Raw genomic sequence first — 16,692 nt, 5'->3', positions numbered from 1 at the left:
CTCTGGCCAAAGAAATTCCTCATTTCCATTCGAAGGGGATGTCCTTGTATTCTGAGGCTGTGCCCTCTGGTCCTAAGCTCTCCCACTATAAGAAACATGATAAATAAATTCAAATCTGAATATCATTTAGCATTATTATTTATTTTTGTATTTCCACAGTTTGTTGTCTTTGCACACTGATTGAATGCCCAAGCTGGCTAGTCTTTCAAAGATTCTGTTATGGTTATCATTCTATATATTTATTGAGTATACCTACAAGAAAATGAATCTCTGGGTTGTGTATGGTGATATATATGTACTTTGATAATAAATTTACTTTGACCTTTGAAGTCTCTGATACAAATCAACGTAGCTTGAAAGTTTACCAAATTAAAAAGGCAGATCAGACACAGACATTAAAAACAGCACAGGAAGACTGAGGACATAATAATCTTAAAATTCAAGTAATATTATTTAAAATACTGCAATGATTATTAAACACATTGAATCATTGTTAACTCTTACAACTCATGCCCAGAAGTTTTGCCTCACAAAACCCCAACTACAGAAGTTTCAGTTCAGACTTTCATCACATAGTAACAACACCATCATAATGACAGCAAGTTTCCAAAGGATTTACCTGTCGGAACATTTCAGGCAAGTCGTAGACATAAGTCGTTCCAAGGGATTGTGCTTGAAACCTCTTAGATTGCAATAAGTCTTTGGTAACGTAAGGTGTGTTGATAAGCATTCCATGTAATGGTCCCTGTTTATCCCCATAGGCCTGAAACATGATCTGTTATCAGAAGAAGAAATGGTAAAAAGATTTTATTTTTCAAATAAATTGACAGTCATCCTTTTTATAAATGTATTGGCTCCTGAACAAATACTCACTCCTTCCGTGCTTTCAAAATGATTTTGGATCATAAGCATTACTATTAATTGAAAAAAAAACAAAACACTGCAGATATTGCAAGCAGAAACTAAAATCAAAGCTGGGGATATTCAGTGGTACCCAAATCTTTTCCCAATCCTTCTTGTTTTCACATCAACTTCCCAATACGTACAAGTAACAAAAATGGAAGACTTTCTCTGCTCTTACTCATTTCCCACTTTATTCACCATCAACATTCTTCCCAACTGAAAGAGCAAATTCAATTGACCATATTTTCTACCCACAGTACATTTCTCTACATTAGGGACACTAAATTCAGATTAGGTAACTTGCGCAAAATACCATCGTTTTATTCGTCAACTACAATCTACATGCAATAATGAGTTACGTTTCTGATCATCAGTCAAGCAAATTTTCCATCACTTGGAGTTCTTCACCTTCTATAGACGTCTTTCAACAAGTTACATTATCTAAACTGTTAACCCAGGAGAGTGACAATGATTCTGCTCCTCTCCTTTTCATTTCTGGACAGACATCTTATTGCATTTGCACCACAATTAATTCAGTCCAAAATGAAGAATCTCAGCCCGAAACATCAACAATTTACTCCTCTTCAAAGATGCTGCCTGACCTGCTTAGCATTTTGTGTTTTGTCAGTTCATTTTCCTTACCAATCACCTGATCGAGACTTCCCATTTTTCCCCTCCTCTTTTCCATTCCCTGAATCTTAGAATTAACTTCATATAATGTTCCGATGAAATGTCATTTAATTGAAATTTTAACTCATCCTCTGATGCAGTGTGAACTTGAAGCATTTTGAATTGGTCATACTGCACTCAAACAGGCCTGTATACCTATTCAATAGCAATTACTCATCTACAATAATTTCATTTACCATTACTTAGTCTTCTTTGCCTTGGTGATTCAAGTGCACATTCTAGATACTACTTAAATAATACAAGATACCCACTTCTACCACCCAATCAGGCAGTCCGTTCCAAATTCTAAGCACCCTCCCAATAAAAAAGGCAGTCTTTATTGGATACCAATTAAACTCTTTCTCTTGTCCTAAACCTATGTCCTCCAGCTTTTGACACCTCAGTTAAAGGAAACGTTACTTACTATCCACCGTGTCCATGATAATTTTATACACTGCAATCTTGTCTTCCCTCAGCCTCCTCCATTCTAAGGAACCAAACACAGCATTTCCTCCTAACTAAAATGCACCATCCCAGACAAGATGCTGGTGAATCTCTTCTGCACCCCCTGGTAGGCGTGCTATGTAGACGTTGGAATGTGTCGCGACACTTGCAGGCTGCCTCCAGCACATCCCTGGGTCGAGTTGGTTGTGAATGCAATTGACATATTTCACTATATGTTTCAATGTACATGTGACAAATAAACAAATCTGAATCTGTTCCTCCTAAAATATGGTGTTCAAAAATGTACACAGTATTACAGCTTTGGCCTAACTAATCCTTTATGAAGTTGTACCAAGATCTCCCTATTTTTATATTCTATACTCCAACTAATGAAGGCTTGTATCTTGTATGACTTCTTCACTGCCTTATCCACCTGTGTTGCCTCCTTTAAGGATCCTTGGATTTGTACATGAAAGTCCCTCTGATCCTCAATAATTCCTGGAGCCTGACCATCCATTTTGTGTGTTCCCACCCTCACTGGTCCTCTCTAGGTGCATTACCAAAGACTTATCAGGGCTAAATTTCATCTGTCATCACTCCATTTTACCAAGTCATCAATATTTTACTGTCACCCAAAATTATTTCTGTCACTGCCATCAATATCACCAATTTTCTTGTCATTTGGAAAGTTACAAATCATATTTCCTGCATTTATATTCAAATTGTGAAAGCACATGGCAAACAGCACGGATGTCAGCACCAATACCTGTACTGCATCTTTGGTTGCAGGTCTCCAACGACAAAAATAACTTTCCATTTTCACCCTCTTCCTCCCATCACCAAGCAAGTTTTGTTTCTAGTTTACCAACTTGCCTTGAAGCTCATGGACTTTAACCTTTTGAAACAGTATTCCATGTGAGGCTTTGCCAAATCCCTTACTACCTATGAAAATGGAAACAACTGCACTGCACCCATGAATATAATTTGGTTATCTCTTCAAAAAACTCACATCAATTTGTTCAGACAAGAACTCCCCTTAACAAAGACATGCTGATTTTCCTTGATTAATCCCTGCCTTTCTAAACATAGGTTAATCCTGCCCCTCGGGATATTTTTCCAATGATTTCTCTACTAGATATTAGATCACACTTATCCCTGCTGCCCTGCTTGAATAAAGGTACAACATTTCCTATCCTCCAGTCATCAGACATAGCATCAGAAGCCAGCAAAGACTTAAAAGAAATTCTAACAGCCACAGCGGCTCTTCCCTTGTCTCTGAAAGCAGCCTGGGATACATTTCATCAGCTCCTGAGGATTTATTCACCTTTGCATTTTCTGGAACGTCTAATACCTCCTCCTTTTTAATGCTAACACATTCTAAAATTTTACCACACCCTCCCTGAATTCTCCTGCTAAAATGCCTTTCTCCTTGATAAATATAGATGAGAAGCACATATTTAATCCTCGCCTACACTGGTTCCAAGATAGCTACTGTAGGGCCCTATTCTATACACTTGTAAAAAGCTTTGGAATTCTTAATCTTTGCTGCTGCTAATATTTCATGCCCCCTCTCGTCTAGGATTACTCAAGTCCCAAGAGCGCTGGATTATCAGCGTTTTATTGCACTGAAGGCAAAACTGTTTCATGAATGGGAAAAGCCAAGAGAAATGTTGATAGTCTCAATTTCATGAGTTGCATTAATTTCCGGAATACATAAATTGAACATGGCTGAAAGCACTTATTTATTCAAACATTACATAGATTATATCTGGCCATTTGATGCTGCCCTAATATGTATACTTTTGAGATTCAAAAATTATTGATATTAGGTAATTGCATAAGGAAATTTACATGGCACAAAGTACTCACCTTTGTTACTGGATCTTGTAGAAAAATATGATTGTATCTGAGCAGATTTTACAAATATTTCTGTTTTTTAAACAAATGCTACAATGCAACTCTGATTTTAAACATAATGCACTGAGTCCTCAAGAACTTAAAAGAGCTTTTTTTTTAAAGCAAGAGATATTAAACTCTTTCTTCATGATCAAAAGAATTCACACCAGATCAAAAAGAATCATGCCCTCATGCCAAACAGCCTACCACACATTTCCAGCAGATTTGGCACTTTTTGTTGCAATGATACCTTCTTCTCCCCATCGTGTTTTGCTCCTAGGTGAGTTGGACTACAGGGTTTTTTTGCATGCGCACTGAAGCACGGTGATAAGTTGCCGTGCGTTGCACATTGGGGATTAGTGGCTCATCTCTGAAAGGGCCACAGTAAGTATCCCTGTCCCTGCCATAATCCATTGCTGTTGCCGTCACTGCTGGATCTTTCATCAACAGCCAACGTGGAAAGCAATCAATCATGCGTACAAGCAGTCTCTGAGGAAACTTTCCAAAGGCTACCAGAGGTGACCCACACAAACATTCTAATATCCTCTTTCACTGTATTGCCCACTAGTCATTTCCCTGACCTCTTTTGTCATTTACAATACATAATGAAAATGAAAGTTTTTGCCATGAAAAGTCTTATTCCGCACAATTACAAAGAAAAACAAGTTGTGGCATTATTTACTGACAAGAAAGGGCTTGCCTTGAAGCCATTGTGATATGAGTTAATGTAATCAAACTGTACAAAGAAGCACAGCAACTGTGACTAAGAATAGTAGGTATTACTATAAGAACACAGGAGATTTAATCACTCCTTTTGCCCCCATCTTTTCCTGCTGCGGTTGATGGACGTATGTTCAGTAATTTCATTATCATAAACTCAATCAGAAGAATATCACAGAAAAGGTCAAACTGCAAATTGCAAAGTGTAGAATTTCATGATTTTCATCATAGAAACTTTCCATCTCTCAAGTATTGAGAAACTAAAACAATAGATATCAGACTAGCTGAAAAAGGAAAAAAAAGAAAACATTCTTCTACAAAGGAGACAATTACTCTAGTGGTTGAGAGTGGAGACTGGACTGGCATAACAACACACATTTGCAACTTGGGAATATTATGATCCGAAGTTCACACATGTTATGCCATGGTACAGAAAGACTTAAGTTTACTCTGGAACACAGGTGATTCTGCAGATGCTGGAAATCCAGGGTAACACACACAAAAGGCAGGAGGAACTCAGCAGGTCAGGTAGCATCCATGGAAAGGAACCTTGACCCGAAATGTCAACCCTTTATTCCTTTCCATGGATGCTACCTGACCTGATCAGTTTCTCCAGCATTTTGTATGTGTTACTCTAAGTTTGGTCTGCTATTCTTTCACTTCCTAATCTCCCACTGCACTTGGCAGGAAATGGAACATCCAACAACACACAGGCACCTTCAGGTTCTACCCTTCCTTTTTACTGGTTTGCCACCAGTGTTGACACCAATTCATCCACTGACTTCTTCCAAAACTATTCTGTTGACTTCCCCCAAAACTATAGGACCTTCATCTTTATTTTTTGGTGTTGCCCTGAAACATTAACTCTGCTACACTTTCCACAAATGCTGCCAGGCCTGCTGAATAAGCTTTTTCTGGTTTTATTTCATATTTCAAGTACCTGAACTTTCTCAATCTTCTCTATCAGTGGCCTTGCCCCTTCAGATGAAAAGGGGGTTCTCAGCCTCAGCACAACGTAGCTGCATTAATTTCCAGCGATTTGCAGAATCAAGTTCAAAATGCATTTGACATCAGAACAACCCAGCTCAGGGTAACATCAGTTCCTTTGTCTAACCAGAGCAAAGCAGTACTATTTAGCCCAGTCCTTTATCCACTGCAGGGCGTTCAAAATTACGCAGCTTATGACCACCACACCGAACCCAGTAGCCTCAATATTTCATTCCAAGCAAGCTCATGTTTTCTTACAAAATAGGAGGCCTTTCCCTAATCTAGTCAATGCAATCATTCCATTTTCCTATTTATCTTCCTGTAATGTCTACAACTCCTCCATTGGGACCACAACCTTGATGTGGTTTGGAGGCGTGTGTGCCTCAATGACCTGGAGAGCTACATTGGCAGGAGTCAGGGATTTATGCTTTGCTTCTTGGTAGGTCACCCATGCCAAAAAGGTCAAAGGGTAGAGACCAGACTAAGAGTGGTCCACTGGTCCTCCAGGTTTGGAGTTTCAGCTCAGGGCTAACAACTCTGACCGATAAACCAAAACTGTTAAGGAGACAGTAATGAAGAATCCTTCTACATCTGAATACAATGGTATTCCTGAATCTCCACCGAGACTTGTGTAACCAGTGGTAGTGAAAACCGAGCTACTGACATGGTGAAGAAAGCCCTGAACACCACCAGAGACAGAGGACCTTCACTGCTGCCCAAAATGCAAGTGGCGTAACAGGCAGTAGAGAACTTATTCATTAATTCCCCATTAACTATCCTGCCACACATCTGCACTATGGGAAATTTATAAGAGCTAATTAGTTTGTCGTGAAAATCTTTGGGAGAAAAACAAAGCATGCCTGGAAAACCCCACTCAGGCAGGCACTGGAGATCAGGATTGAACCTGGGTTGCTGAAGCTGTAAAGTTGTGGAACTAATTGCTATGTCACTGTGCCAGTGGCTCTCCACACTCCACCAAACAGACTTCCATCTCATCACTTAATAGCCTTTTCTCACATAGATCTACTTTTGGTTACAAGTTCAGCTCATGTTATTTGCTCTTCTTAAACTAGACTTATTTTGTCTCACGCTTACTCTATCATTAATGGGAGTCACTTTCTGGCTCTCTTGTTCAATTCCATCCCTATCCACTGTGCAGTATATGCTTAGAACTGCTCCTTTTGACTGTGACTTTGGTTCCAGACACCAACTCACTCTCTTCCTGTTTCCCTCCCCACCCTGATGTCCCTTCCGACATAGGCCTGGTTACAAAAATTAATGGTGCTTAACACAGCATTCCACATTTTCTACAAAGCTGGTGAGGCAAGATGCCTCTCCTGCAGCCAAATCTCCAATCTGGGTCCAGCACAACATTTTGTCAAATTAGATAATAGTCTTAGAGGAGATATGCCCCTGTTCTGCGTTGTGGTACGATGATACTTATCATTGCAAAAACAGCTTCAGAAAGCAAAATTCTTAATATACAAGTTGGTCATTAAACTCCTACCTGACCAGTCCTGGAGTTTGTCACCTCCTTGTACAGACTGATATCCAAGTAGTAACCAGACTCATTGGTGAGAAATAGCCTGATTGGAATTGCTTTCCCAGTGGGTGTCAAGCGAATATTTATCTTCAACTCAGCCTGAAGCACTCGCAGCTTCCAGAGACGACTGCCATATCGCATCACCATGCTACGTACAGACTCTTCAATCTGCAGGAAAGAACAAAAACTGAACACAAACTGCAGGCTTACTGAAAACAATCGTCGTGCTAACAGGTTTACCGCTCTTAATTCAAAGCAAGTTAGAAATATATCAACACACACAAAATGCTGGAGGAACTCAGCAGGCCAGGCAGCATCTATTCCTCCAGCATTTTGTGTGTGTGGGGCTTGGATTTCCAGCATCTGCATATCTTCTCTTGTTTGCGATTAGAAATATATCAATTGTATCAAGTCAGTTTGTATGTCCTCTTTCTGGATAAATTCTCTTCTAGTAGAAATTACCAAACCCAGTCGCCTTCCAGTTACCAATGCCCAGGGGACCATGATTAAAATTGTGAATCTGGACAGCTAACATTATTAGGCTAGCTGACAAAGGGCTGAACGGTATCCTCAACGCAAATCTGCAGCTTCTGCAGTAGCCATGGCTAGCAAAACATCTGAAATCACTGCTTAATACTTATACCTAGTCCATGAACGTTGAAACTAGTGTTGCATTTAGACCGCGATCAGGTAACTTGAGTACAACAACAGATTTGGAGAAGTTCTACAGAACAACACCCTGGGCACCATCAAATCTTCAGGCCACTCAGAGATTTGTGCTAAAATTGTTCTTTGACCGTATTGTGCTTTATCGTAACTTTATGTGCTGTGCTTTGCACTTTGGCCCCAAAGGAAGGATGCTTCGTTTAGCTCTATATACTAGTGTGGCTGAATGATAATAAACTTGAACTTAATACTGTCAACTATCAAAACGTGTTTTTAGAACCATTAAAACTATGAAATACAAAACGTTAGCTTTACATAATAATATGATTGTGACCTAATTTAATATCTGGACGGACATGAACTGTCCACCTCAAAGTTAGCATTAAGCAACCCGGGATCAGATGACTACACTACAATCTGGAGTATGTGGTACATCTTCTTGTCCACGTTATTGTCCTACAGCCAGAGTGCAACGATAATGGCAAATGCCGTTCAGCTCTCCGCCAAAGGGTTGCAGTTAGTAAGACACATAAATTCAGATCTTTAACTTTCTCCAAAATTACCAAACCCACAAACAGCCCACTATCAGTGCCCCAGGAGGCATATTCACAAGCCTCCAAAAACCTAAACTGTTAATTGCTTCCATTTCCTCAAGATAAATTCAAGGAGAAAGCCTACCTTTGAAGGATCCATAATAACAGTGGGAACAAAATTGAGGAAAATATGGTTGCAGTCTGTTCGAACGTTAGTGTTGTTAAATGCCACTTCCAGCTCATCCATAGCCTCCAGCAACAACCGTTCACCCTCGTTTTGTAGATACTCAAAAGAGGCTTCCTGTAGGCAAAATTGTTAAACTGTAAAAACTTCTTTGACTTTTAAAACTAAAACAACATCTCATACTACATAAGATCTACAACGCCTTTAATAAGATCGTTCAGGCTAGCTGAAACTGCAAGTTCATCAACATAATCTACATTTCTACCAGATTAAAATGGAAGAGGAATTTAAGAATCTTTCACCCCAAAGATCACTTGCATCAAGACCCTAGTTGTCAAGCATTGAGAAGTACTTGCCCATGGATGTTTCAAATGGGAAAGAACTGCAACTGCATTTTAGGAAACTTTTCACATGGCAACAATGGAATTATTCCCAAAAGGTTTGCTGGCACCAGTGCATGCTAAATTCTAAGTGCTCTGGCAAATTGTTGGGATTATTCTTGTCTTGTGCATTCGTGGCCCTTCAATTTGGAAGACACCCGTAGGGGGTAGGGATGGGAGATAGAAAAGAGCACTGTTCAACAATCAGGCTTAGAAATTTAATCACACAGCCCTGTTATATTCAGCACGTACACGTTTGATTCTTATTTTGTTCAGAAAGAATCCCATTGCAGCCATTTCCAGATCACAATGCACCAGTCCAGATATTTGACCAGACAGTTCTGGCCAAGATTTATTCACGTGCATCTGAAGGGATTTCTGTGACAAATGTACATCAAATGACAAGTTTCCTGTTCAAGTATTCTTTGGAAGGCACCATGGGGAATCAGTCCATGTTGTTACAGGAGCAAATACTGCTGAGCAACCTTAGAACAATTACAATTTTAGCATAATACTTTGGACTGAGACCATATTCAGACGAGTTCCATTTCACTGCCTCTTCTTCGGTCCCACCATTTCCAGTATACCCAAACTCTACTCTCTGACTTCAATCCCAAACCATCCCTCATCAAACCTTCCTTTCCTGCTGATTGGTCCACTTCTCTGATCCCAAATCACACGAGTTTCCCCCAGACAACCACCACCCAACCTTCTGTTCTCAAAAGTGAGACGATGAAAGGAGGATCACTGGTAGCACAAAAACCAACTGCAGGGCCTCTCCACATCTTACAATGACCCACAGCAAATATAATGGGAGTCACACTAATATGCAGCCCTCCTAGGGCCACAAATACCACAAACAAGAGCACATCTCACTTCTGCTCAAAAGTCAACAACCGATAGCTGCGCTGACAATGATGATTAGCAACCTCATGATCCCCAGTTTAACATTTGCTTCATTCTATTAAGCTTTGCTAAACAGAATAGCGTTGACTGAACATATCACACATCGGTACCTGTGTTCGACAGGGTTGGGAGGTGAGAAGAGGTGATAGGGAAACAGAGGGCAGAAACAGCACAAGACCCCTTCAAATTGCTAAATGGAAAGCAAGTGGTGCAGCCTGCCAAATAGATTGAGCGGATGAAGAAAAGTCGCAATAAAAGTAAAATAAAAACCAAAGGGGAGTAGATAATCTTTCTTCTATGGATTTGTAACCCACCAAATGGGTAGATGAACACAAGAATTATTCCTGGATTACAAAGAATTCAAAAACTTCTGCTGCAAAAACAGAGCAGAATGACTAGAAAGGGAAGGATGAAAATCTTTTCAAGGGTTTATACTGTTGGGAGACGGATCTTGGCTTGGGAATGAAATTGGGAGTTGAAATATTCTAGTGTTGAGAGTCACACTCTAAAATCATCTCTATTTGACAAATTCAAAGAATAGCCAACATCTATACTCTACCAAGAAATAGAACTTTCAGAAAAGCTGTAAATAAAAAAAGCGACAATTAAAAAAAGAGACAAACTCCCCACAGAAAATGAAGAAATGAACAGGATCACATTCGATTAAAATCCCATGGGCTGGATGCAGTAAAACTGAATGAAGAAATCAGCAAAAACATTGACACCAGAGACCATATTTTTCCTCAATTAACTGAGTATAATCAAACCAGTTGAATTTTGAAAAACAATACTAAGGTCACTTTTAATCACTGGCTACAAAAGAAATTTAAAAAAAAAGTTACATAAATCAAAAAGCAGCAACCCTTAAATACAGGTTTGTTGCACTTAGCCATTTTGCTTAAAGCATTACAGGGCTCTTAATTAAAACGCTACCTGCCCTCACAGTTTTATGCTTGTTCAACTTTTTCCAAATTAAGTGAAAAATCATATTAAGTGAAATAGACCATCAAAAGTTACATTAAAAAGCAGTAAAATAAAAAAATGACTTGCAGACACATTAACACAGTAAAGTCCTGCTTAGAATTATGACACATAATATAACTCATGATGTGATTTCCATTGGAGAAGTACAGTACATCAAGTTTATTCCAAGCTTAAACAGTCAAAACTTCATGCAAAGGAAAAGAAATATTGGAGGAATTCAGCGAGATAGGCAGCATCTGCAATGAGAAATGAATAGTTGATATTTTGAATCGAGGTGCTTCGGCTGGACTGGAAGAGGAGAAGGGAGATAGCCGGTGTAACAGATGAGAAAATGAGGTGAGGCAAGAGCTGGCAAGAGGTAAGTGGACCCAAATGAGAAGGTGTCGATTGACAGAAAGAGCCAGGTGAGGGAGAGGTGGGTGGAGATAGCAATAAAAGCTGGGAGGTAGTAGATGGAGACAACAAAGGCTGCAGATTATGAAGTCGTATAAGAGGGGGGAACATGAAGACCAGGACCAAATAGGGGAGGTCAGCTTGGGCAGAGAGGAACTGTAGGAGGAGGGGTCCCAGTGAAAGAAGTGTGTGGGTGATGGATGTATGTGTTTTGGCGAGGGAAAGAAACAACATGATTGTGGAAGGTGAAAGGTGGGCATAAGATCACCTGGGTTGATCAGAAAGAGGGAGAAGGGGAGGGGGTGGGGGGGGGGGGGAGCAAGTTACCTGAAACTGGAGATTTCAGTTTGCAACCCTAATTTAATTTCACTTATCGGCTTAGTAGAACAATACTTGTTTTATTCTGCTTCGCTTACGATGCCCGAGCAGTAGAATCTCACCCTACTTTCATGCAGCCAATATCCCAGCTCCCCAAACTGTCAACCCTTGGTTTCCCCCTATTCCTAATCCACACTCTATTTCCAGAAGAGTTTCAGGAATGGAGCCATCTTTCAAATGCATGCTGCCACCACCCACAAAATACCCCTTTCAATCCCTCCACTACCACAAGACTCATCTGATATCTAGTATCTTATAGACTGCAACTTCTGCCATTTAAATGTTGGAAAAATGAAAACCATCCTTTATCTCCCCCTCACTAGAATCCTCACCATCAACTCCATCTTCCATCTTGGGTTGAATCATTCTGCACCTGAGCATTCAACATCAATCCCATGTTTCCAATTCAATATCTTCTCATAATTTCCCACATTTACCCCCCTATCAGATGCACCTGCCTCACCTGAAATGTTATTGAAACTCCCAACCAGTCAATTGCTCCAGTTTTCCTGAGAAATTCCCATGCCCCATCTCAGCAGATCCAAAACCCATCTCTCCTACCAGGTTTACTGTTGCTCTTAGCCATTCCATTCGGTTCAACATCCACGTTTTCACCAACGTATGAAGGAAGTGTTCTGCCAGTTGCTGCTCTCATCTGACTCACCTTAGTGACCAAGTCTGAGTGCCGAATAATGGCCCGTACAAAGAACCTGTAGTCTGTAACCTCAGTTCCTGCCTCCACCTTTGCAGCGCCCAAATATAGGTGCATTTTGTGATTGGCACATGGCATTGCAGTTAGGTCAAAATTCCGCATTCGGTTCAGCTCCAGTTGGAAAGCCAAGGCAGGCTCCAGATGCCGGTAGATCCGGTCTTCCTGAAACTGGAAAACAGAGAGGAATGTGCAACAGTCATCCAGCAAGACCAATTTGAACAATACTTTCACAAGATGGTGACTGAACAGCTCGAGGGAGAACTGGATCAAATCCACTGAGGGCAGCGTGGCACAGTTGTGGCCTTCTGACGATTTCAAACGGACTGAAAGGTCTGGACTATACACATGTACATTTGTGTGGCTGTGTTTTTACTAATATTCTATTTGTGTTTGTATATGTGAGGACCGGCCCTCAAGCCACGGTGTTGCTTGGCAGGCACTGCAGCTCATCTCGATGTGCTGATGGTTGGGGTGGGGGGGTGGACTATGCATATTCAGCATTGTGTCTTACTGATATTCTATATGGGTTTGTTGAATTGTATGTGCATCAAGTTACGGTGTTGCAGTGGGGGTAGGTGTCCAGACCAGAGCATTCCTCTGGGTGGGGGGCAGTGTGCGGTGTCCAGTCTGGAGTTGCTGCTGCCCCCCAGTGTTTGCTCGTCCGGGGACAGACTTTATTGTAGTTGACTGTGGATAGGTAGCCAGAGTTTATGGGGCTCTTATTCCGTGATTGTGATACTACTTCCTTCTGTGGTTGCTATTTTGTGTCTGTTGTACTGAGTTGTACGTTGACTCCAGAGTAACGCTGTCTCGTTTGGTTGTACTCGTGAGTATTCATGTATGGTTGGATGACAATTAAACTTGAATTGAATTGAAGACAACTTGACATACAGAGAGACCCACTCGCACGAACTTTTAAAATTTTAAAGCAGTTAACTCTATTTAATTCACCTTGCCGAAACAAGATAACCAAAATGAGAAGGTGCATACTTTGTCACCAGGTGCAATAAAGTGTCAAAATTACTGAGCAAAGCTAGTACACGGAAAAATTTTTTAAATATCTGTAATTCAGATCACAGCTTCATGGTTGGCGGGTGCACTTGCAAAGTTACCAAACTAATGAATCAAAGGCTTGAGGAAACATTGCAGAGACAAGTTTAGATTCCAGTTTAAATGCAAATTAAAAACAACCTCAAAATTTAGGGGGGGGGAAAAATTTACCTGAATAAAGATGGACAAGCCATCTTAAAAACTCACCACATATGTGCCTCAAAAGAAATCTGCCTATGTTATCTTGTGCGGGTCTGTACAAGTCAAATCGCTCTTAAAAGTCCTATGAAATAGCTCAGCAAGCCAATTAGTTACATAACTGACCACCATTTCAAAACATTAGCTGGGTGAAACTGGAAGGATCATCTGGCATTCACCTAGCCACTAGTTTCAGGTACAGCAAAGGGGATTTTAGCAAGTCGACCTCGCAAACTACTCCTTACAAATACCTGTAGCCAGAATTGGGTGAATCACCTGACAGAATTATTTAGAAACAGTCAAACACTGTCATACTCACAGTGTCATACTTGGAGACAACAGACTGTACATTGAGACAATTGGATGGGTCATGTTCTGTACGCACAACCTTCCAGTGATGGCAATGACGTGAAGGCAGGAGGAACCAGCATTGGGAGTCCAAAAGAATGGCTCCAGACGACATGAAGTCTCATGGGTTCAAGCCAAGTCTGATTACCATCCGTTGCCTTCCACGTCATCTCTCAGTTCAGTGCTCTACCATGATAAATACACTTGGAGGAACTGTTGCAGAAGAACTCTGAATGAACTCTGAAAGATGTCCATATCCATCTCTAATAGTGGTTTAGAGACACTATCATTACTAGAAAAGTTGGCGAAGTTGTGACATTTGGGACATAGAGTCATAGTCATAAAACACAGCAACACAGAAACAGGCTCTTTAGCCCATCTAGTCCATGCCAAACCTTTAATATGCCTGGTACTATCAACTTGTACCCAGACCATGGCTCTCCATACCGTTCCCATCTATGTACCTATCCAAATTTATCGTGAATGTTGAAATCATTCCCACATCCACCATTTCTACTGACAGCTTGCTCCAAACTCTCACCATCCTCTCAGTGAAGAAGTTCCCTCTCATGCTCCTCTTAAACATTTCACCTTTCACCCTTAACCCATGAGCTCTAGTTGTAGTCTTACCCAACCTCAGTGGAAAAAGCCTGCTTCCACACACCCTATCTTGCCCCCCTCATAATTCTGTATTCCTCTATCAAATCTCCCCTCATTCTTCTATACTTTAGGGAATAAGGTCCTAACCTATTCAATCTTTCCCTATAACTCAGGACCTCAAGTCCTGGCAACATTCTTCTAAATTTTCTCTGTACTCTTTCAATTTTATTTACATCTTTCTTGTAGGTCCATGATCAAAACTGCACACAATACTTCAAATTAGACCTCATCAATGCATTATACAACTTAAGCATAACATCCTAACTCCTGTATTCAATATTTTCATTTTATGAAGGTCAATGTGCCAAGAGCTTTCTTTAAGCCTATCTCCCTATGATGCCACCTTCAAGGAATTATGGATCTGCATTCCCAGATCCCTCTGTTCTCCCTCACTCCTCAGTATCCTACTGCTCACCATCCAAATCCTACCCTGGCTTGACTTCCCAAAGTGCCACACTTCAATATTTTTTTTTTAAATTAAATTCCATCAGAAAATTTTCAGCCCATTTTTCCAACTGTTCTAGATCTCGCTACTAGCTTTGATAATCTTCCTCTTCCCCTCCAATCTTAAGTGTCATCTGCAAATTTGCTGATCCAGATGACCACATTATCAAACAGTTTGTTGATTTGAATGACAAAAAACAACAGACCCAGCACTGATCCTTGCAGCACACCACTAGTCACAGGCCTCTGGGCAGAGAGGCAAGCATCTATATCACCCTCTGGCTTCTCCCTCAAAGCCAATGTCCAATCAAATTTACAATCACATCTTGAATGCAAAGTGACTAAACCTTCTTGAACAACCAGCCATTCAGGACCTTGTCAAAGACCTTACTAAAATCTATGTAGACAATATCCACTGCCTTGCCTTCATCAACGTTCCTGATAACTTCCCCGAAAAACTCTAAAATTGGTTAGACCTGAGCAACCACGTACAAAGCCATGTTGACTACCCAAATACTTGTATACCCATTCCCTTAGAATACCTTCCAATAACTTACCAACTACTGAGGTCAGGCTCACAAGCCTATAATTTCCTGGCTTATTCTTAGGGTCTCTCTTAAACAACGGAACCACATTAGTTATCCTTCATTCCTCTGGCACCTAACTCAAGGCCAAGGACATTTTAAGTACCTCTGCTAGGACCCCTGCAATTTCTGCACTAGCCTCCCACTGGGTCCAAAGGAACACCTCATCAGACCCTGAGAATTTACCCAGCAAACAACTCCTCCTCCCAGGGGAGTGGGTAGTGGCTCCACATGTCATTACTACAGGGCGTTCCAACCCTGCCTTACACAAGTTCCGGGCTCAGCTGGCTCCGGCTGACAGTACCCGGTATGGGCCCCTATCCAGGGTTACGGATCCCACTGCCTTGTGGGTATCTTCAGGAGAAGAGAAGGCTAACGAGTAAACTCCACACAAATCCGGAGTGGAGCCCCTAAGGTGGTTGAATGATGTATCACATCACCTCCCGGCAGCTCCTGCAGCCAAGCTGATGCTAAATGTACTGCTTCGCATTCCTTTGGACCACATCCGCGAGGCCGAGAGGGGGATCTTGATGTCTGGGCAGCCCAGGATCTCCATATTCATCGTCCAGGTCTGCACCCCGGAACTGGGCGCATCCATTGTCTACTTAGACAGACGGAGCTATTAAGGATTATTAACTCCTCCTCTGTAATCTGTACATGCTTCATGACCTCACTACTGCTTTGTCTTACATTTATAGGCTCTGAGCACATCTCCAAGTAAATACAGATGCAAAAAATCCATTTAAGGTCTCCACCATCTCTTTTGGCTCCACACATGACCACTCTGATCTTCCAGAGGACTAAATTTGTCCTTTGCTATCCTTTTGCTTTTAGTACATCTGTAGAAGCCCTTGGAATTCTCTTTCACCTTGTCTGTTAGCATAACCTTATGCCTTCTTTTAGCCCGCCTGATTTTCTTAAGTGTTCTCTTGCATTTTTTTAATACTCAAGGACCTCATTTGTTCCTACCTGCTACGCACCACCTCCTTTTCCTTAACCAGGACCTAAATATTTCCTGAAAACCAAAGGTCCCTAAATCTGTTATTCTTGCCTTTTGTTCTGACAGGAACAAGCAAACTGTACTCTCAAGATTTCACTTTTGAAGGCCTC

At 41.0% G+C, this 16,692-nt stretch overlaps 1 protein-coding gene across 2 annotated transcripts in view; it reads right to left on the bottom strand.

Moving 5' to 3' along the window:
- The window catches only part of acaca (acetyl-CoA carboxylase alpha), a 278,119-nt gene that overhangs the window by 119,832 nt on the left and 141,595 nt on the right, over positions 1 to 16,692 (bottom strand). For both annotated transcript variants that reach the window (XM_072243270.1, XM_072243271.1), the window contains 4 exons: positions 12,251 to 12,466; positions 8,507 to 8,662; positions 7,127 to 7,330; positions 620 to 775 (listed from right to left, as the gene is read on the bottom strand). In XM_072243270.1, the coding sequence (XP_072099371.1) occupies positions 620 to 775; positions 7,127 to 7,330; positions 8,507 to 8,662; positions 12,251 to 12,466 (732 nt within the window). The remainder of the gene's footprint in view (positions 1 to 619; positions 776 to 7,126; positions 7,331 to 8,506; positions 8,663 to 12,250; positions 12,467 to 16,692) is intronic.

This window comes from Mobula birostris, chromosome 25 (assembly GCF_030028105.1).
Source record: "Mobula birostris isolate sMobBir1 chromosome 25, sMobBir1.hap1, whole genome shotgun sequence".
Lineage (NCBI taxonomy): Eukaryota > Metazoa > Chordata > Chondrichthyes > Myliobatiformes > Myliobatidae > Mobula > Mobula birostris.
The sequence above is the reverse complement of the archived record's forward strand: the minus strand, read 5'-3'. Positions and strand labels throughout refer to the sequence as shown.